General features: G+C 43.4%; 1 protein-coding gene across 2 annotated transcripts in view; it reads left to right on the top strand.

The window, feature by feature from the left end:
- The window catches only part of TNKS (tankyrase), a 288,176-nt gene that overhangs the window by 169,035 nt on the left and 99,074 nt on the right, over positions 1 to 20,067 (top strand). Inside the window, exons 14-15 of one of the 2 annotated variants that reach the window (XM_073543626.1) lie at positions 12,792 to 12,934; positions 15,619 to 15,784. In XM_073543626.1, coding sequence (XP_073399727.1) covers positions 12,792 to 12,934; positions 15,619 to 15,784 — 309 coding nt within the window. Of the gene's footprint in view, positions 1 to 12,788; positions 12,935 to 15,618; positions 15,785 to 20,067 lie in introns of both variants that reach the window. The other variant, XM_073543618.1, reaches the window with a different exon arrangement.

Raw genomic sequence — 20,067 nt, 5'->3', positions numbered from 1 at the left:
TGTATTCAGATTCAAACAATAGAGGGGGATGTCAGCATACTTAATTCTGCTCAATATTTAATGATTTAATAGTAATATAATTATTAATATACTAATTATAATATGTTGATATTAACTCCTTTCCGACATCGGGCATAATAGTACACTGATGTCGGACTCCCTCCCTTTGATGTGGGCTTCGATGGTGAGCCCACATCTTTCCTGGGACATGTCAGCTGTTTTGAACAGCTGACATGTGCCCGTAATAGCCGCAGCTATTAACCCATTAAATGCCGCTGTCAAACTCTGACGTTTAAAGGGAAGGTGCCGTGTTTTTTCATAATGCAAAAAAGACAGTATAAAAAGATATTGTCCCCTAAGCTTGACTCAGTGCTGTGTATGGTTTGTTTTTTTTACTGTATTAATGCAGCCACTGGGGGCTGCCATCTTACCTCTCTGGCTGCTGAACGACACTTTCCATGCTCATTTACGGCAGTCCCTGGACATAAGACATAACGGTCGGCTCCCGACCCTATCTGTATCATTGCAGCAGCATCAGGAGTGAACTGGGCACACCTCTGTGGGCGGCTCAATTCACATCTGTAGGTGTGGCCAGATGCCATCTTATTAGAGCCCAGTGCTTCCTCTTAGCTCCATGTACACTCTATTGCAAGCCCTGGATGCTGTACTTTTCCAGCATAACAGGGCTTGGATGTTCATTCTGCACATACAGCTGCCGGAGAGGAACCAGGATGAGCTGCTGGAGACCGAGCTGCTCTTTCCAAAACACCCGACCAGCTGCAGCCCCTGCAAAACATAGGAGGAGCTGCTCCCTGCTGTTTCAAAACACTTGGCAATCTGCTGGACATCTAATCCTCTCCTGTGTGATACTGACTGCTGAGCCCTGTATCTAATCCTCTCCTGTGTGATACTGACTGCTGAGCCCTGTATCTAATCCTCTCCTGTGTGATACTGACTGCTGAGCCGTGTATCTAATCCTCTCCTGTGTGATACTGTGCTGAGCTGTGTATCTAATCCTATCCTGTATGATACTGACTTCTGAGCTGTGTATCTAATCCTATCCTGTGTGATACTGACTGCTGAGCCATGTATCTAATCCTCTCCTGTGTGATACTGACTGCTGAGCTGTGTATCTAATCCTATCCTGTGTGATACTGACTGCTGAGTTGTGTATCTAATCCTATCCTGTGTGATACTGTCTGCTGAGCTATGTATCTAATCCTATCCTGTGTGATACTGACTGCTGAGCCGTGTATCTAATCCTCTCCTGTGTGGTACTGTCTGCTGAGCCGTGTATCTAATCCTCTGCTGTGTGATACTGACTGCTGAGCTGTGTATCTAATCCTATCCTGTGTGGTACTGTCTGCTGAGCCGTGTACCTAATCCTATCCTGTGTGATAGTCTGTTGATCCGTGTATCTAATCCTATCCTGTGATAGCCTGCTGAGCCATGCATCTAATCCTATCCTGTGTGATAGTCTGCTGAGCCATGCATCTAATCCTATCCTGTGTGATAGTCTGCTGAGCCGTGCATCTAATCCTATCCTGTGTGATAGTCTGCTGATCCGTGTGTCTAATCCTATCCCGTGTGATACTGACTGCTGAGCCGTGTATCTAATCCTATCCTGTGTGATAGTCTGCTGATTCGTGTATCTAATCCTATCCTGTGTGATACTGTCTGCTGAGCTCTGTATCTAATCCTCTCCTGTGTGATACTGACTGCTGAGCCCTGTATCTAATCCTCTCCTGTGTGATACTGACTGCTGAGCCGTGTATCTAATCCTCTCCTGTGTGATACTGTGCTGAGCTGTGTATCTAATCCTATCCTGTGTGATAGTCTGCTGAGCCATGCATCTAATCCTATCCTGTGTGATAGTCTGCTGAGCCGTGCATCTAATCCTATCCTGTGTGATAGTCTGCTGATCCGTGTGTCTAATCCTATCCCGTGTGATACTGACTGCTGAGCCGTGTATCTAATCCTATCCTGTGTGATAGTCTGCTGATTCGTGTATCTAATCCTATCCTGTGTGATACTGTCTGCTGAGCTGTGTATCTAATCCTATCCTGTGTGATACTGACTGCTGAGCCATGTATCTAATCCTCTCCTGTGTGATACTGACTGCTGAGCTGTGTATCTAATCCTATCCTGTGTGATACTGACTGCTGAGTTGTGTATCTAATCCTATCCTGTGTGATACTGTCTGCTGAGCTATGTATCTAATCCTATCCTGTGTGATACTGACTGCTGAGCCGTGTATCTAATCCTCTCCTGTGTGGTACTGTCTGCTGAGCCGTGTATCTAATCCTCTCCTGTGTGATACTGACTGCTGAGCTGTGTATCTAATCCTATCCTGTGTGGTACTGTCTGCTGAGCCGTGTACCTAATCCTATCCTGTGTGATAGTCTGTTGATCCGTGTATCTAATCCTATCCTGTGTGGTACTGTCTGCTGAGCCGTGTACCTAATCCTATCCTGTGTGATAGTCTGCTGAGCCATGCATCTAATCCTATCCTGTGTGATAGTCTGCTGAGCCGTGCATCTAATCCTATCCTGTGTGATAGTCTGCTGATCCGTGTGTCTAATCCTATCCCGTGTGATACTGACTGCTGAGCCGTGTATCTAATCCTATCCTGTGTGATACAGTCTGCTGATTCGTGTATCTAATCCTATCCTGTGTGATACTGTCTGCTGAGCTGTGTATCTAATCCTATCCTGTGTGATACTGATTGCTGAGCTGTGTATCTAATCCTATCCTGTGTGATACTGACTGCTGAGCCATGTATCTAATCCTATCCTGTGTGATACTGTCTGCTGAGCTGTGTATCTAATCCTATCCTGTGTGATACTGACTGCTGAGCTGTGTATCTAATCCTATCCCGTGTGATACTGCGCTCCTGAAATACATTAAATGTGTGATCTACATGGTGGTATTGTGTATGATCTATATGACGGTATGATGTGTAAAGTATATGGCGGCATTATGTGTGAAATATATGGCGGTATTATGTGAGAACACTATGGCAGTATGATCTGCTAAAAGGGGACCCATTTTGGGGTGGTTCTGGCTGAGCACCTGCACACGGGTCAGGGGTAATAGGTGCAGTCAGGGGAGGGCTGGTGAGGCAGCTGAAGAAAGGGGTCTCATTTTTATCGTTACTGTATGGCTCCATTTCCCCCCAGCCTGCTTCCCAGTGTCACTCCGGACTGCGCCTGTCGCCTCGCTGTCACACATCGCCAGGACAGGATCTGAGGAGGGGAATGGGGTCTTTGCATGCAAAGTCTGGATCAGAACAGGCCATCAATCAGCAGAGATGTTTCCTGGATTTCTGTGCTGCTGTCACCCTGCTCCTCCCCCATATACCTCCCTCTGTGCCCCCCCATAGACCAGCACACTGCACTCCTGAAATACTCTGTGCTGCTGTCACCCTGCTCCTCCCCCATATATCTCCCTCTGTGCCCCCCATAGGCCAGCACACTGCTCTCCTGAAATACTCTGTGCTGCTGTCACCCTGCTCCCTCCACCATATACCTCCCTCTGTGCCCCCCATAGGCCAGGACACTGCTCTCCTGAAATACTTTGTGCTGCTGTCACTCTGCTCCCAGAATCCTTGCTGCCTGCCATCCTCAGTGATCGAAGACCCCATTCCTCTCCTCAGATCCTGTCCTGGCGATGTGTGAAGAAAGCGAGGCGACGGGCCTGATATATGGTGGAAGGAGCACAGAGTATTTCAGGAGAGCAGTGTGCTGGTCTATGGGGGGCACCCTGTTCGGTGCCAGGGATTGTACATAGAGCGCTGTGTTATATACACATGGATGGACCGTCTTCTTGTCTGCTCCACAGAAATCCAGGAAATATTTCTTCTGATTGATGACCTGTTCGGATCCAGACTTTACATGCAAAGACAGCCAGTAACATTGCAGGCCCCATCAAAATGGCTGCTCACTGTGTTCCTAGATGTCATCCTCTCTTTTCCCTTAGCAAACACCCAGAAGGGGAGGAGAGGAGTGACATCACACCCATGTCAGCAGACTCCGCCCATAATTACTGCAGGGCAGTAATCTGAGCTAGTTATACACTAGGTTTTTGTGCCAAATTTCAGTAGCTGCTCCCCCTAGTGTTAACAAGTGGAAATGCCAAACTTTTTAAAATTATTTTTCAGATTTTTCAAAATTAAAAACAAATGATAATATTTTTTAAGAAAATGTAAACATGAATTCTTTACATTTTTTCAATTGCTGAAAAAAAATTTTTTGGATGGCACTTTCCCTTTAACAACTTCCGGCAGTCGCGCTACAAATACGCACACCAGTGACCCCCGTGTATGTACAGTACAGACCAAAAGTTTGGACACACCTTCTCATTCAAAGAGTTTTCTTTATTTTCGTAACTATTAAAATTGTAGACCTATAAAGAGCACGGCACTCAGGAATAGTTTGGTTCTTGGTGCTCAAGTCGGGTATCCAACCCATCAATCAGAAATGACAAAAATCTTGGCACTCAATATGTGAAATATTCAGACACTTTTATTTTGTGCATCCAGACAGAAAGGTTTAAACGTTTTCGGTCCAGCATAGGACCTTCATCAGAAAAATCTCGTTTACTGAAATAAATCCTTGCAATGGTAGCCAAAAGCGTAGGGCTTCAGAAAAGGGACCTCCAGGGTCACTAAAATAAGGAGTGAAGACAGCGCTGATAGCAGTGGGTATACAACCTCTAGAATTGAATTGCGCTGGTGAAGCCCTGGTCTGTGGTCTGGCTGCCCTGTGTGGAAGAAGTCTTCCACACAGGGCAGCCAGACCACAGACCAGGGCTTCACCCACTGCTATCAGCGCTGTCTTCACTCCTTATTTTAGTGACCCTGGAGGTCCCTTTTCTGAAACCCTACGCTGTACAGCTGCCTGTTCTAATTTTGGACGGCTCAGTCCACATACACTTTCCAGACGCCAGCCATTTAACATTTCCACTGGCCATCCAGACTCTCTACTTTGTCCTTCTTTTGGCTACCATTGCAAGGATTTATTTATTTCAGTAAACAAGATTTTTCTGATGAAGGTCCTATGCTGGACCGAAAACGTTTAAACCTTTCTGTCTGGATGCACAAAATAAAAGTGTCTGAATATTTCACATATTGAGTATTAAAATTGTAGATTCATTCTGAAGGCATCAAAACTATGAATTAACACATGTGGAATTATATAACATAACAAAAAAAGTGTGAAACAACTGAAAATGTCTTATATTCTAGGTTCTTCAAAGTAGCCACCTTTTGCTTTGATTACTGCTTTGCACACTCTTGGCATTCTCTTGATGAGCTTCAAGAGGTAGTCACTGGAAATGGTCTTCCAACAGTCTTGAAGAAGTTCCCAGAGATGCTTAGTACTTGTTGACCCTTTTGCCTTCACTCTGCGGTCCAGCTTACCCCAAACCATCTCAATTGGGTTCAGGTCTGGTGACTATGGAGGCCAGGTCATCTGGCGTACACCCCATCACTCTCGTTCTTGGTCAAATAGCCCTTACACAGCCTGAAGGTGTGTTTGGGGTTATTGTACTGTTGAAAAATAAATGATGGTCCAACTAAACGCAAACCGGATGAAATATCATGCCGCTGCAAGATGCTGTGGTAGCCATGCTGGTTCAGTATGCCTTCAATTTTGAATAAATCCCCAACAGTGTCACCAGCAAAGCACCCCCACACCATCACACCTCCTCCTCCAAGCTTCACGGTGGGAACCAGGCATGTAGAGTACATCCGTTCACCTTTTCTGAACGCACAAAGACACGGTGGTTGGAACCAAAGATCTCAAATTTGGACTCATCAGACCAAAGCACAGATTTCCACCGGTCGCATGTCCATTCCTTGTGTTCTTTAGCCCAAACAAGTCTCTTCTGCTTGTTGCCTGTCCTTAGCAGTGGTTTCCTAGCAGCTATTTTACCATGAAGGCCTGCTGCACAAAGTCTCTTAACAGTTGTTGTAGAGATGTGTCTGCTGCTAGAACGCTGTGTGGCATTGACCTTGTCTCTAATCTGAGCTGCTGTTAACCTGCGATTTCTGAGGCTGGTGACTCGGATGAACTTATCCTCCGCAGCATAGGTGACTCTTTGCCTTCCTTTCCTGGGGCGGTCCTCATGTGAGCCAGTTTCTTTGTAGTGCTTGATGGTTTTTGCCGCTGCGCTTGGGGACACTTTCAAAGTTTTCCCAATTTTTCGGACTGACTGACCTTCATTTCTTAAAGTAATGATGGCCACTCGTTTTTCTTAGCTGCTTTTTTCTTGCCATAATACAAATTCTAACAGTCTATTCAGTAGGACTATCAGCTGTGTATCCACCAGACTTCTGCACAACACAACTGATGGTCCCAACCCCATTTATAAGGCAAGAAATCCCACTTATTAAACCTGACAGGGCGCACCTGTGAAGTGAAAACCATTTCCGGTGACTACCTCTTGAAGCTCATCAAGAGAATGCCAAGAGTGTGCAAAGCAGTAATCAAAGCAAAAGGTGGCTACTTTGAAGAACCTAGAATATTCAAGACATACAGTATTTTCAGTTGTTTCACACTTTTTTGTTAATTATACAATTCCACATGTGTTAATTCATAGTTTTGATGCCTTCAGAGTGAATCTACAATTTTCATAGTCATGAAAATAAAGAAAACTCTTTGAATGAGGTGTGTCCAAACTTTTGGTCTGTACTGTATATAATCTATTATTGTGTTATATTTGCCCTCTCAGCTGTACATGGAGGTAGACATGGGTACACTGTCTCCTTAAGTCCTTCACTGGTTTAATATGTACATGGGCAAACAAAACAAAATGGTATATCACAGTCCATACATCTGCAGAGATCTGACTGTTCTGGATTAGCAAAAACACACAGTTCAGTTTAGTATTAATAGGAGCGACTCTGGAGTTGGCCTCTTAAGACACACTGAACAGTGAATGCCTCAGAAGGCCGACTATTTAAAATCTCAGACCACACCCTGAGGTGGAGATATGGAGAACAACCTCCCATCCGCTCTAGTTGTTCTATAAAAAAAAAACATCCCTTTTTAAAATGGCTACTTAACACTGTGTGCTGAAGCAAAACTTCTGGGTTTCACATCACTGAAGATAATAGCCTTAGCTTCTCTCCTCCAAAATATATTGTAAGGTAGCGCTGTTATTCAAGTAGGGGGATACTCGTTTAGCCGCCACAAAACCAGATCCGACATGGGTTTTCCATAAAGCAATTATTCATCATCATAAATCCACAGCAGTTAGGCTAGTTTCACATTAGCGTTTTTGCGTCGTGCGCATGAAAAACGCAAAACAAACGCGCGTTTTTTTAACGTCATGAGCACGCTGATGCGTCAAAAAAACGCAGCGTTGCTTGCGTTTTACATGCGTTTTTGCATGCGTTTGCGTTTATTATTCACATACGTTTTTAGGTGTGACGTTTTTTCCATTGTCTAGAGAACATTCTAGACTTGTTTAACTCAAAAACGCATGCGCAAAAAAACGCAAGCGTGCGCAAGACCATGCGCACACATGCGTTCCCATAGACTTCAATGTGTTGTTTTTGCGCATTCTGTGCAAGCGTGCGCATGCGTTTTTTTGCCGAGACAGGGCGCACCAAAAAATGCAACATGTTACGTCTGGCGCGAAAGACAAAAAAACGCATGCGCACGAAAACGCAAGTGTGCGCAAGACCATGCGCACGTCATGTTAAACATAGGTGCACAGGTGCGCACGATGCGCTGCGCACAAAAGCGCTAATGTGAAACCAGCCTAACATAAAGGTCATCACATCAGCATAGCGTCCATGACAGAGTTGAGCTCTGTAACCCCTGTGGTCACAAAGGTAAGGCAGACACAGGCTCTTCAGCCTCAGTTATCTCACCCACGTCAGGGTTTTCTCATGACTGCTTCACCTCATCATGCTGCAGATGTCCATTCCCTCCAGGGAATCATCAGGCACATGCAGCCATTCAACCCAGCGTTCCTTGCTGTCAGGAAGACAGCCCCCATCTCTCCCAGATGGGGCCTTCCAAAACGGACCAACCAGGTCCCTGCATTCACCCATGTGACCTACCCTGGCCACCTTATATGGTCTGTAGCCACGCCCACCGGGTCACATGGCTATGACCTCATCACAGGTCCTTGAACCATTCTCTCACTCTTTACAATATCATTCTTAACCACACCTCTGGGTGGATTTGTAGGTAACTAGTCCTGCCCGTCTCCCCAGCTACCTGGAGACTTCTCCCGGACACATTGAAACAGCACCTCAGCAGTATCACTGCTGATCAACACACACACAAGTCTCCATCTCAAGGCCACCCACCTTGAGATACACAACGGTCATTCAGTATTCTGCCATTCATCCTCTCTCCCAGGACATCCACACAGCGCCCCCTAGCAGACACAGTGGTCACTACACCAAAATATATAGAATGTTAGATCGGCTCACTTGTCTATAAATGGAGGTATTCACAGGAATGCTGTCTGTTTAAATCTTCCACTGGATTATTAACCCCTCTCAGTATTTAGTGTGCTGGAGCATTTTCCTAGTTTCATATCACTAGTTCATATCTCCCCTCCACTGACATTGTCACATATCCCTCCTTTCTGCCCAAAGCTGGCGTTTTCGCTCCTTCAGTCACCAAACAGGGCATCTGTGTTACCGTGCAGCTTCCCAGGCCTGTGCTCCACATGAACATGAAAGTTGAAGTCCTGTAGCCCTAGAAATCATCTAGTGACCCGGGCATTCTTCCCCTTCCTTTCCCTCATCCATCTCCAGGGTGCAATAGACAATAGCCTGCACTTCCGGCCTAACAGGTAGTACCTCAGGGTGTCAACTGCCCATTTGATGGCCAAGCATTCTTTTTCTGTAATGGCATAGTTTTCCTCACAAGAGGTGAGTTTCTTACTTAAATAAAGGACTAGATGTTTTTCTCCGTTTAATTCTTGGGAAACACCGCTCCCAACCCGACCTCTGAGGCGTCTTTCTGGACTACAAATTCCCTACTGAAGACCGGCTGCTTACAGAGGACGAGATTCAACTCTTGGAATGATCTCTACTTCAGTAGGCCATTTGGCCATCGACGTCTTCATGCTCTTAAGGTCGGTCAATCAGGGGTGCAGCTGTCATGGTGAAATTTGGGATAAACTGACAATAGTATCCCACCATTCCCAGAAACTCTCAAACCTGTTGCCATTTTGAATTGCCTCCACCTTATTCACTTGCGGCTTTTTTTTGCCTCCTACGACAAAGTAGCCCAAGTATTTTGCCTCCTCTTTCCCCATGGTGCATTTCTTTGGGTTTATGGTAAACCCTGCCTTCCGCAGCCCATCCAGCACGACCTAGACCTTCTGCAGATGACTTCCCCAGTCCGGGCTTAATATCGTAGCTGTAAGCTGCAACAAACTTCTTGTGAGGGGCTAGGATCCAGTCCGTGGCCTTCTGGAAGGTAACTGGGGCTCCTTGCAGTCCAAACATCATTGTGGTATACAGGAAGTAACCGTCAGGTGTAGAAAAGGACGTCTTCTCTTTGTCACATTGAGAGTAGGATTTGCCAGTGAGTTTTCGTTAGGTTCAGGGTGGTGAAGTATCTGGCTGACGCTAGCCTCTCTGATGCGGGGCATCGGATAAGCGTCTAAATTTAGACAACTCATTTAGTTTCCTGTAGTCGTTGCAGGAACCCCACTATCCACTAGGCTTCAGCACGAGGACAATGGGGCTGGACCAGCTGCTTGTTGACTCCTTGATCACGTTCCAGGCTCAAAATTCTCCTCACCTCCTTTGAAATAACCTAGAAGCAGGCTTCAGGGATTCTATTTTCCTTGTGGTTCTGTCAGAATTTCATGTTGAACAACCTGCATACATCCTGGCAACTTCAAAAACGGGGGTCGGTTCTGCTGAAGCAGTTCTTGGCACTGTTTCTGGGCCGGTGACAGTGTCTTTGCCAAGGTGACATCCTCAGGGTTGGCCCCCAGGAACGTAGCTTCCACCGGTTCTCTGTCTTGCCACAGTTTAAACACGTTGATGTGGTAAACTTGGTACGGCTTTCTTCTCACTGGCTGGTGGACCTTGTAATCGACGTCGCTTAACTTTTCGACTCCATGGCTAAATTGTCTCAGCTTTCCCAACCGATTTTAAACCCTTGCCTGAGTCTTTTGTGCTTGAAGGAGGCTTTCCTTGACAGATCTCATCGCCCTCGCAATACTGTCCTGCATCTGGGCCACATGCTTGATGATTTTTCATTGGGGTGTAACCTCTGCTTTCTAGGTCTTTACAATATCTAGAAGTCCCTGAGGGTGTCATCCGTATAACAGCTTGATCGGTGAGAACCCCGTAGAGGCATGTGGAATTTCCCTAATAGAGAACTGCTGGTACAGTAGTAGGTAATCCAGTATTGTCCATCCTTTTTCACAACCTTTTTTAAGCATGGACTTCAATGTCTTATTGAACCTTTCCACTAGGCCTTCCGTCCAAGGATGGTACACCAACTGAGTTGTGTAATCTGCAGAGCCTTACATAACGCGCTCATTACATGGACATGAATTAAGTTCCTTGGTCCATTAGGCTCTCCTTTGGCAGGCACGACCAGTAGAAAATATAAACTAGTTCTCAGACTATGCTTCTGACTGGAGTTTCTTCGTGTACCACCTCCAGGTGTGGTGTTGCATAGTCCATGACCACCAGGATATATTGGTGCCTTCTGGCAAATATCCATCATGCAGTATCATCAGAGCAGCATTTAATTTGGCTCCAATTTTATTCATTTTCAGGTCAGTTACCCCACACATATAGGCAATATAAACTACAACTAGCAATCCAGTAGGTGACATCACTGGAATGTGGTCACTAACCCTGCATTAAGCTGCCCTCAGATTAGGTTGCAACAATCTGGTGACAGATTACTTGTATCTACAGTACTGCTGCACTGTCCATAAACTTTGAGCTTCCAGGTGGTAAAAACTTTACTCAAGTCATTGCAGTGTAAGCAACTTATATTGTGTAGCCTTTCTGATGTGTCAGTGCATCCCCTTTCAGATCTAGTGATTAATATGATTGCTGGGTGTAGGGAGAGAGCAGGAGCTGCAGGGTTCTAGGAGTCATTCAGCTCTGCTATGCAGCTCGGAAGCTGAAATTCCCTGTAGCTGAGGCTGCAAGGCTCCGTTACAGTAGCAATAAAAAAAAAAAGTATGTTCAAATGCCCCCTGAAAAAGCCTTTAAAAAATATTTTTTAACTGTTGAAAAATGGGCGTTTCCTAGTTTTACATTTTCTTCCAATGTCGGACAGGGGGAAAAAAATATAAAAATAAGTCCAATGTATTAAAAAAGACAAAAAAAAATTGGGTATCCAAACAAGAAAACTTTTTTTTTTTTTTTTTTTTTTTTGTCCCCCAATCCATTAAAAATACATGTACTATAAAACACAAAAATGTGCTGGGTCAGGAGTGGGAGGAAAATGAGCCGATACTGAATTGGTTAATTGAAAAAAAAAAAAAAAGCAAAATTAATACTTCTATTTTTTTTAAAAACATTCTTGCTATGCAGCATTTTTCCAAGTGTCTAAAATGTGTGTGTGTATGAAAATATTACAACTATTTGTTTACAGGTGCAGTTCCTTCTCTTATTATACAATTCATCCCTACTGCTGTTCCAGGAAACCTGTCTCTGCCACTCGTTCCTTCCTTTTAACCCGACTCATCCTTCCCATAGAACTTTATAAGCACCACCTACCATCTCCTATCTTAGTAAGGCGAAAATCTTTATTCACTGAAGATTTTTGGCTGTGAATTCAGAATATTAAAAATGAACGATCAGACCAGGACTAGAAAGAAGCTGATTTCTCTAATAACATGTATTACAAAGTTTCTAATTTTCATGTGTTCTCTTCATTTATGAAAGCAGTTAAAAAGACAATTACTTTATATGGGTGGTTTATTACCTGTCATGCTGACTATACTAGTCCCCAATATTGCTTTGCGTGATTATCGTTTTCTTAAGAAAGTTAGCTTGTGCTGGAATTCGTATAAATCGTAACGAGATCGAAGCGCAGTGTACATACTGGCCGGTGACTTTCCCAACCCGAGCGTGACCGCTTCCTATATTTCTATGCAGCCTGTCACACTCGGTTCTGTTAGAGCAGGGGTAGGGAACCTCAGGCCCCAGGGCCATTTACGGGCCTCGATGACCTTTTATCAGGCCCCCGAGCAAATTCTCAGGGACTGCATTCTTGGGCAGGGAGCTGTATTTTGATTGCCACAATCTCATTAATTTCTTCTTGCTCTGTTAGCACACACACGCAGTGTTCACTACTGAACATTGGAGGGCATGCAATGAAAGATTAAGTCATGAAACCAGTGCCAGTCAGGATGTACTTTGTGGGCGGAGTTTGTACGGCCCCAGAAGGATGGTATAAATATCCAATTGGCCCTTGACAGAAAAAAGATTCCCCACCCCTGTGTTAGAGCCACCGGGTAGTTCGTGCGCTGCATTCCTATCTCGTTCCTATTTGTATGGTCGTCTGACTTCACCCTGTTTTTTACGTGGGGAGGATATTTGACATGCAGCTTCTTGATCATCTAAATAGAAAGCAAATGGGTCTAAAAGGCCATGCACATTTTCTAGATTTCAATTATGGCAAGTTGGAATATAATGTGTTCAGATTTATAATCACTGTGCTTATCTAGATTAATTTCAATTTTTCATTTATAAATCCCATAGTACTACTAAACTTTTATTTACTTTTTTTTTTTTTTTTTTTTATTATTATAATTATTTCATAAATTCTTTACAGCAGCTATGCAGCCCCCAAAACGTGAATTGCAGGGATCTAGAAGGTCGACATTCAACTCCATTACACTTTGCAGCCGGTTATAACAGAGTTTCTGTTGTGGAATATCTACTACATCATGGTGCTGATGTACATGCCAAAGATAAGGGGTTGGTTTGCCAAATTTTATCTATTTTTTTTGTTTTGTTTTATTGTCAATTTAGTTTGAAATCTAATGAGATGTTTATGGTTAATACGTTATGTTGAAGACTTTCTATTTTCCTTTTTTTTTTTCTTTTTTGTAAACTTAAAAATCTGTCTGTAAGATCAGTCCCCTCCAAACCACATTTATGAACAAACAGGTCTTTGAAATGTAAATACACAGACACTTTTTTACCAAGATATTACTTTTTTATATGTAAATTTTCTCTGAAATTCTGGAGCATGTCACAAATTAGTGTTCCTGGCTGCAGTTATGCAGCCAGGCTCCGATACAAGAAGCCCGTAGTTTTTGCAGGGTGCATCGGGTGACAAGTTCCCTTTATATCTTGCACTTCCGTTGACCACCAAAGAGGTTTAAAGTAGTATAAAATATTTTTATCCTATTCTCTGTTGCGTGCATCTTCTACTCGGGTGTCCAAAAATATACACTATTTCTCTTTTAAATAGTTTGAATTCCTGAACTCACTTCTACAACCAATCCATTCAGTATTCAAAACCAATTAAATTTTTTATACTAACATTGGGTTCCTGGAGTGTAATTAATTCTGATAGTTCCCATACCTGTAGCTGCAACTAATGCGTAGTGAGTTAGTCTAAATTGGTTAGAAGAAGTATGTGCCAGTGTACAATCTATAGGAAATTCTCTACAATGTCAGGTCTGGATTTTATTGCTTGCAGTGTTTGCTGGCGCAGTAGTCTTCTTTTGAAACCAAACTCCTCCATACAGTACTTTTACTATACAGTAATATGCCTCTATTCTACAGAAGAATACTTAAAGGTATTGTTCACTTTTGGGGATTTTTTTGTTGATTTAAGGGCATATACTTGGTTCCAAAAATTATTTCTGCAATTGTGTTTCATAAAAACTTTTTCACCGCTCAGGCTTTTGCAGCAGACTCTACAAACTGGCAACACTAGAAACTGTCAGACTGGGCTCACTGATGGGATTCTCAGATAATTCTTTCTGCAGCTAACAATACATAGTGCAACTTGGAGGCCATAAAAGGCAAACACTGCAAATACTATAGCAAAAAATGATTTATTTATTTTTCGCCACAAATACTGTATATACTCGTGTATAAGCCGGGTTTTTCAGCACATTTTTTTTAGTACTGAAAGCGCCTCCCTTGGCATATACACGAGTTATTGTCCCAGACGCCGGAGGGGAGGGGGAGCGGCGGAGCAGCAGATCACAAGAGGCAGGAGCCTGTGGCTGTAACTGTGCCCGCCGCTAAAGGGAAATTAATATTCACTGCACTGGCAATGAATATTCATTTCTCTTTTCACATGCACAGTTACAGCTGCAGCCGCTAGATTCCAACAGCTGTAAGAAAGGAAACCTCCTACTTACCTTCCCTGCGCGCCCTCGCAGCATCTTGATCAGGCTTCCAGCAGCTTCTGCGCCTGGCCGATCACGTGTCCTGCTGAGTGGAGAGAGGTGAAGATTTGGCCGACCGCAGGAGCTGCTGGCATCAGAACAAAATGCTGCGAGGGCGTGTATACCAGGATAGGGGTGAGGAGCCATGCATACCAGGATAGGGGTGAGGAACCATGCATACCAGGATAGGGGTGAGGAACCATGCTTACCAGGATGGGGATGCTGGGACAATGCACACCCGGCTTATAATCGAGTCAGTACATTTCCCAGTTTTTCTTGGCAAAATTAGGTGCCCCGGCTTATACTTGGGTCGACTTATACACGAGTATATACGGCATATTTAGGTAGAAAATAAAATCTCATTCCCCTCCCCCCCAAAGTAGTCAAATCTCGATAATGTGTATTTCAGCCTAAGGGCCCCGTCACACATAGCGACGCACCAGCGATCCCGACAACGTTATGACCTTGTCAGGATCGCTGATGTGTCGCTCCATGATCGATGGTGAGCTGCCAAACAGCAGATCTCAGCAGCGATCAGGACAGCGACGACGCGGGTAACGAGCGACGTACGTCGCTTAGTTACCCACTGTGTACCTTATTTACCAGCGCGCTGGTGCAGGGAGCTGGTAACCAAGGTACACATCGGGTTTCTAAGCGGCGCGCGGCACTTAGAAACCTGATGTGTACCTTGGTTACCAGCTCCCTGCATCAGCGTGCTGGTAACTAAGGTACACCTTCAGTTTCTGCGCTCCGCTTAGAAACCCTGTGTTTACCTTAGCTACCAGCGCCAGATCGCTGGTCTCCCACCTGTCACACGCAACGATGTTTGCTGGCCAGCAGGAGACCAGCGATCAAAAAAATGTCCTGGCCATTCCAGGACGATCAGCGATACCCGGCAGGGGGGCCGGTCGCTGGTCAGTGTCACACAGTGATCTCGCTGGTGAGATCCCTGTTGCGTCACAAAACTTGTGACTCAGCAGCGATCTCGCTTCGCTATGTGTGACGGGGGCTTAAGAGTTGTAGTACCGAAGCAATAATTTTACTCCCATGAGTCTTGGTGGATTGAATTTTGGACCTTCGTGTTCCACGTGTATATCTGTGCGTGACATAATTGAATTTCTGCATCTACAATGCATTCTTATGGTAAATTTTTTCCTGCAGATTACATTGTAGTCCAGACTCATACATTGTTCTTTCTGTAAATAAAGAATAAAAATATAAAGGAAATAAAAATGTTTTCTTTTCTGTGTGCAGTGGCTTAGTCCCTTTGCACAATGCCTGCTCCTATGGGCACTATGAAGTGGCGGAGTTGTTAGTGAGGCATGGGGCCTCTGTAAATGTTGCAGACCTCTGGAAATTTACTCCACTACATGAAGCAGCTGCTAAAGGAAAATATGAGATCTGCAAACTGTTATTAAAGGTAAGATGGCAAAATATTTTATTGCTTCTGGTTCATAGTCATTAATTTTCACTTGCTGGTTTTATTTGTTATAGAGCTTTGCACTAGTGGGCATTAGAAACACATTACAAAGGCAAAAACAAAATTTCCAAAGGTTATTGAAACCATAAATTAAATGTTGTTGCTCTTTTTATGCCAGTGGAAGCTGTATGCTTGGCTTTGTATTTGGGATTTTATGGAAGCCAGAATATTTATCTCGAAAGGTTAGCAAAGGACATATTTGTACCGTTTCCAAAACATTGTTGGAAGAAAAGCATGAAGAATACAATCAAAACCTAATTTTCATAAATAAGTGTCTGTGTACTTATAGATAACTATATATATATATATATATATATATATATATATGCACAATGTATGTGTGTGTTTATGTATGCTTGTGTGTACGTGTATTGGTGCACCACAAAAAAAAAGTAAAGGCAAACTTCACAGACAACCCCAAAAATAGGCCAGAAAAAAATCTTGCCACCTTTCCAAAATTGTGCGTAAGCTACTTTTTTGTTTTAAGCATGTTTAAACTATTTGAATCATATTTCAAACTTGCCTGTGGCAAGTAACAGGTGTTGGCAATATGAAAATCACACTTGAAACCAAATAAAAAAGGGAGACGTTGACTCAATCATTGCATTGTGTCTTTGTGTGCCATACTAAAGAGAAGTGAACTGTCTGAAGACTTGAAAGCCAAAATAGCTGAAAAATATCAACAATCTCAACTCTAGAAGTCTTGATGTTCCTTTGTCCACTGGTGCGCTTCATGATCAAGAATGGGCTGGACAAAAGGAGGCAAAGAAATCAAACCATAGAATAAATAAGTTGTGTGTAATAATGAGAAATGCACAAATAACAAAGTACCTGCAGAGACAAGAATCGCAAAATGTGGTCTTATCTGGTGGCAAAGAATTAAAAGTACTGTCAGCTTGCAGGATTGTGATGGTCACAACTCTGTAGAAAACATGTGAAAGCTGCTGCAGGACCACCGATTATAGTATAACGCAGTTGAGTTGAGGAAAGTGGTGGGTAGGAATACGCGGTGCCAAAGGTTCAAATATATATATTATTATTGTGGTTTTGTCCCGATAAAGAGGTTTGAAAACCTTTTTATAAACGCGTTTCCGAAAAAAAAACAAAAAAAACTCATCCATACCTCATCTTTACGATTGTACTTTGGACCTTTGGCAGTGCGGCCTAACCACCACTTTCCTCACTCAATTGAATAATAATGAGAAATGACACAGGGAAAATGTATTGAACACATGAAGAGAGAGAGGTGGAGAAAGCCACCTGAAATCTGCCAGTATCTAGAAAGCATTCCTGCCACTTAGTGGTGACGTGTTCACTCCTTACTTCATCCACTGTGTGTGTGTATGTGTGTGTGTGTATATGTATGTATGTGTGTGTATGTGTATATATATATATATATATATATATATATATATATATATATATATATATATATATATATATATATATAATGTGTATGTATATGTATGTATATACACACACACACATATATATATATATATATATATATATATATATACACACACAGTACAGACCAAAAGTTTGGACACACCTCATTCAAAGAGTTTTCTTTACTTTCATGACTATGAAAATTGTAGATTCACTCTGAAGGCATCAAAACTATGAATTAACAAATGTGGAATTATATAATTAACAAAAAAGTGTGAAACAACTGAAAATGTCTTATATTCTAGGTTCTTCAAAGTAGCCACCTTTTGCTTTGCTTACTGCTTTGCACACTCTTGGCATTCTCTTGATGCGCTTCAAGAGGTAGTCACGGGAAATGGTCTTCCAACGGTCTTAAAGGAGTTCCTAGAGATGCTTAGCACTTGTTGGCCCTTTTGCTTTCACTCTGTGGTCCAGCTCACCCCAAACCATCTCGATTGGGTTCAGGTCCGGTGACACTGGAGGCCAGGTCATCTGGCGTAGCACCCCATCACTCTCCTTCTTGGTCATATAGCCCTTACACAGCCTGGAGGTGTGTTTGGGTTCATTGTCCTGTTGAAAAATAAATGATGGTCCAACTAAATGCAAACAGGATGGAATAGCATGCTGCTGCAAGATGCTGTGGTAGCCATGCTGGTTCAGTATGCCTTCAATTTTCAATAAATCCCCAACAGTGTCACCAGCAAAGCACCCCCACACCATTACACCTCCTCCTCCTCCTCCATGTTTTGCGGTGGGAACCAGGCATGTAGAGTCAATCCGTTCACCTATTCTGCGTCGCACAAAGACACGGTGGTTGGAACCAAAGATCTCAAATTTGGACTCATCATACCAAAGCACAGATTTCCACTGGTCTAATGTCCATTCCTTGTGTTCTTTAGCCCAAACAAGTCTCTTCTGCTTGTTGCCTGTCCTTAGCAGTGGTTTCCTGCAGCTATTTTACCATGAAGGCCTGCTACACAAAGTCTCCTCTTAATTAACAGTTGTTGTAGAGATGTGTCTGCTGCTAGAACTCTGTGTGGCATTGACCTGGTCTCTTATCTGAGCTGCTGTTAACCTGCGATTTCTGAGGCTGGTGACTCGGATGAACTTATCCTCCACAGCAGAGGTGACTCTTAGTCTTCCTTTCCTAGGGCGGGCCTCATGTGAGCCAGTTTCTTTGTAGCGCTTGATGGTTTTTGCCACTGCACTTGGGGACACTTTCAAAGTTTTCCCAATTTTTTGGACTGACTGACCTTCATTTCTTAAAGTAACGATGGCCACTCGTTTTTCTTTACTTGGCTGCTTTTTTCTTGCCATAATACAAATTCTAACAGTCTATTCAGTAGGACTATCAGCTGTGTATCCACCAGACTTCTGCACAACACAACTGAATTGTCCCAACCCCATTTATAAGGCAAGAAATCCCACTTATTAAACAGGACAGGGCACACCTGTGAAGTGAAAACCATGACTACCTCTTGAAGCTCATCAAGAGAATGCCAAGCGTGTGCAAAGCCGTAATCAAAGCAAAAGGTGGCTACTTTGAAGAACCTATAATATAAGACATTTTTTCAGTTGTTTCACACTTTTTTGTTAATTATATAATTCCATATGTGTTCATAGTTTTGATGCCTTCAGGGTGAAGCTACAATTTTCATAGTCATGAAAATAAAGAAAACTCCTTGAATGAGAAGGTGTGTCCAAACTTTGGGTCTGTACTATATGTGTGTGTGTGTGTATATATGTGTGTGTGTGTGTGTGTGTATATGTGTGTGTATATATGTATATATGTATGTATATGTATATACTGTATGTATATGTATATATGTATGTATATATGTATATATGTGTATTGTGAGGTGCCAAGGGGAGAGGTACTAGAAAACAGGTATGTTTCTCCCCGTTTCATTTCATATGTCTCCCTGTACTGATGATGAAGCCAGTTTATTTCACTGTAATCCAGTCCTGGTTTCCTTAGTGATCAGCATGGAAAGGACTGGTAGTTCCCCCTCCACTAATTCAATACAGGTTTTGGTTTCCTGTCTGGTCCAGCTGATATAATCAGGAGGAGCTGGGATCTCTCAGTCTATCATCTGCTGAGCTGGGAGCTGACACAGTAAGATAACATGGACTTGTTTGCTGTTATATAGGTTTATTTTGTAGTTAGCCTGCTATTGTTAGTTAGTGGCCAGACGGCCTTAGACGTTTTATTTCATGTTTGGCAAGTGTAACATTGGATAACAAGTGTGCACAATAAAGATGCCGTGTCCATATTGCTAGTCTGCTGAAGTGACTTCATAGCCACACGCTTGTGCCAAAGCAAAGATCCCCAGCTGAGCTATCTATTCCCCACAAATGGTGTTTCGAATGCGGGCACTTGTGGCTGCTGGACTGTGACTGCAGAGAAAACGCTGTGTATGTCCTGGCTGAAAGCTTCTGCGCTTTTGAAGAGCCCAGAGTCCAGTAACATGGAGGAACTAGTGAAGCAGTTATTGCAAGCAAATGTGCAGCAACAGCAGACTAATACTTGCTTCCAGAAGGCTCTGGAGCAGCAACACCAGATGCAGCAAGAGCAGTTGGAAGCAATAAAACAGGCCTTGGTTCGGCAACCCCGAGATGAGGGAGACCGTGCACAAAGCGCTGCTAGTGCGCAGAAAGCCGTACAGAAGACTTTGCTTAAAATGACCGCAGACGATGATGTGGAAGCATACCTCACCGTGTTTGAACGTATTGCAGAACGTGAGCACTTACCACTGGACAGATGGGCTGAGGTAGTTGCTCCATTTCTGAGCGGA

The sequence above is a fragment of the Dendrobates tinctorius genome, unplaced genomic scaffold, assembly GCF_039654945.1.
Source record: "Dendrobates tinctorius isolate UK_male_01 unplaced genomic scaffold, ASM3965494v1 ptg000011l, whole genome shotgun sequence".
NCBI lineage: Eukaryota > Metazoa > Chordata > Amphibia > Anura > Dendrobatidae > Dendrobates > Dendrobates tinctorius.
The sequence above is the reverse complement of the archived record's forward strand: the minus strand, read 5'-3'. Positions and strand labels throughout refer to the sequence as shown.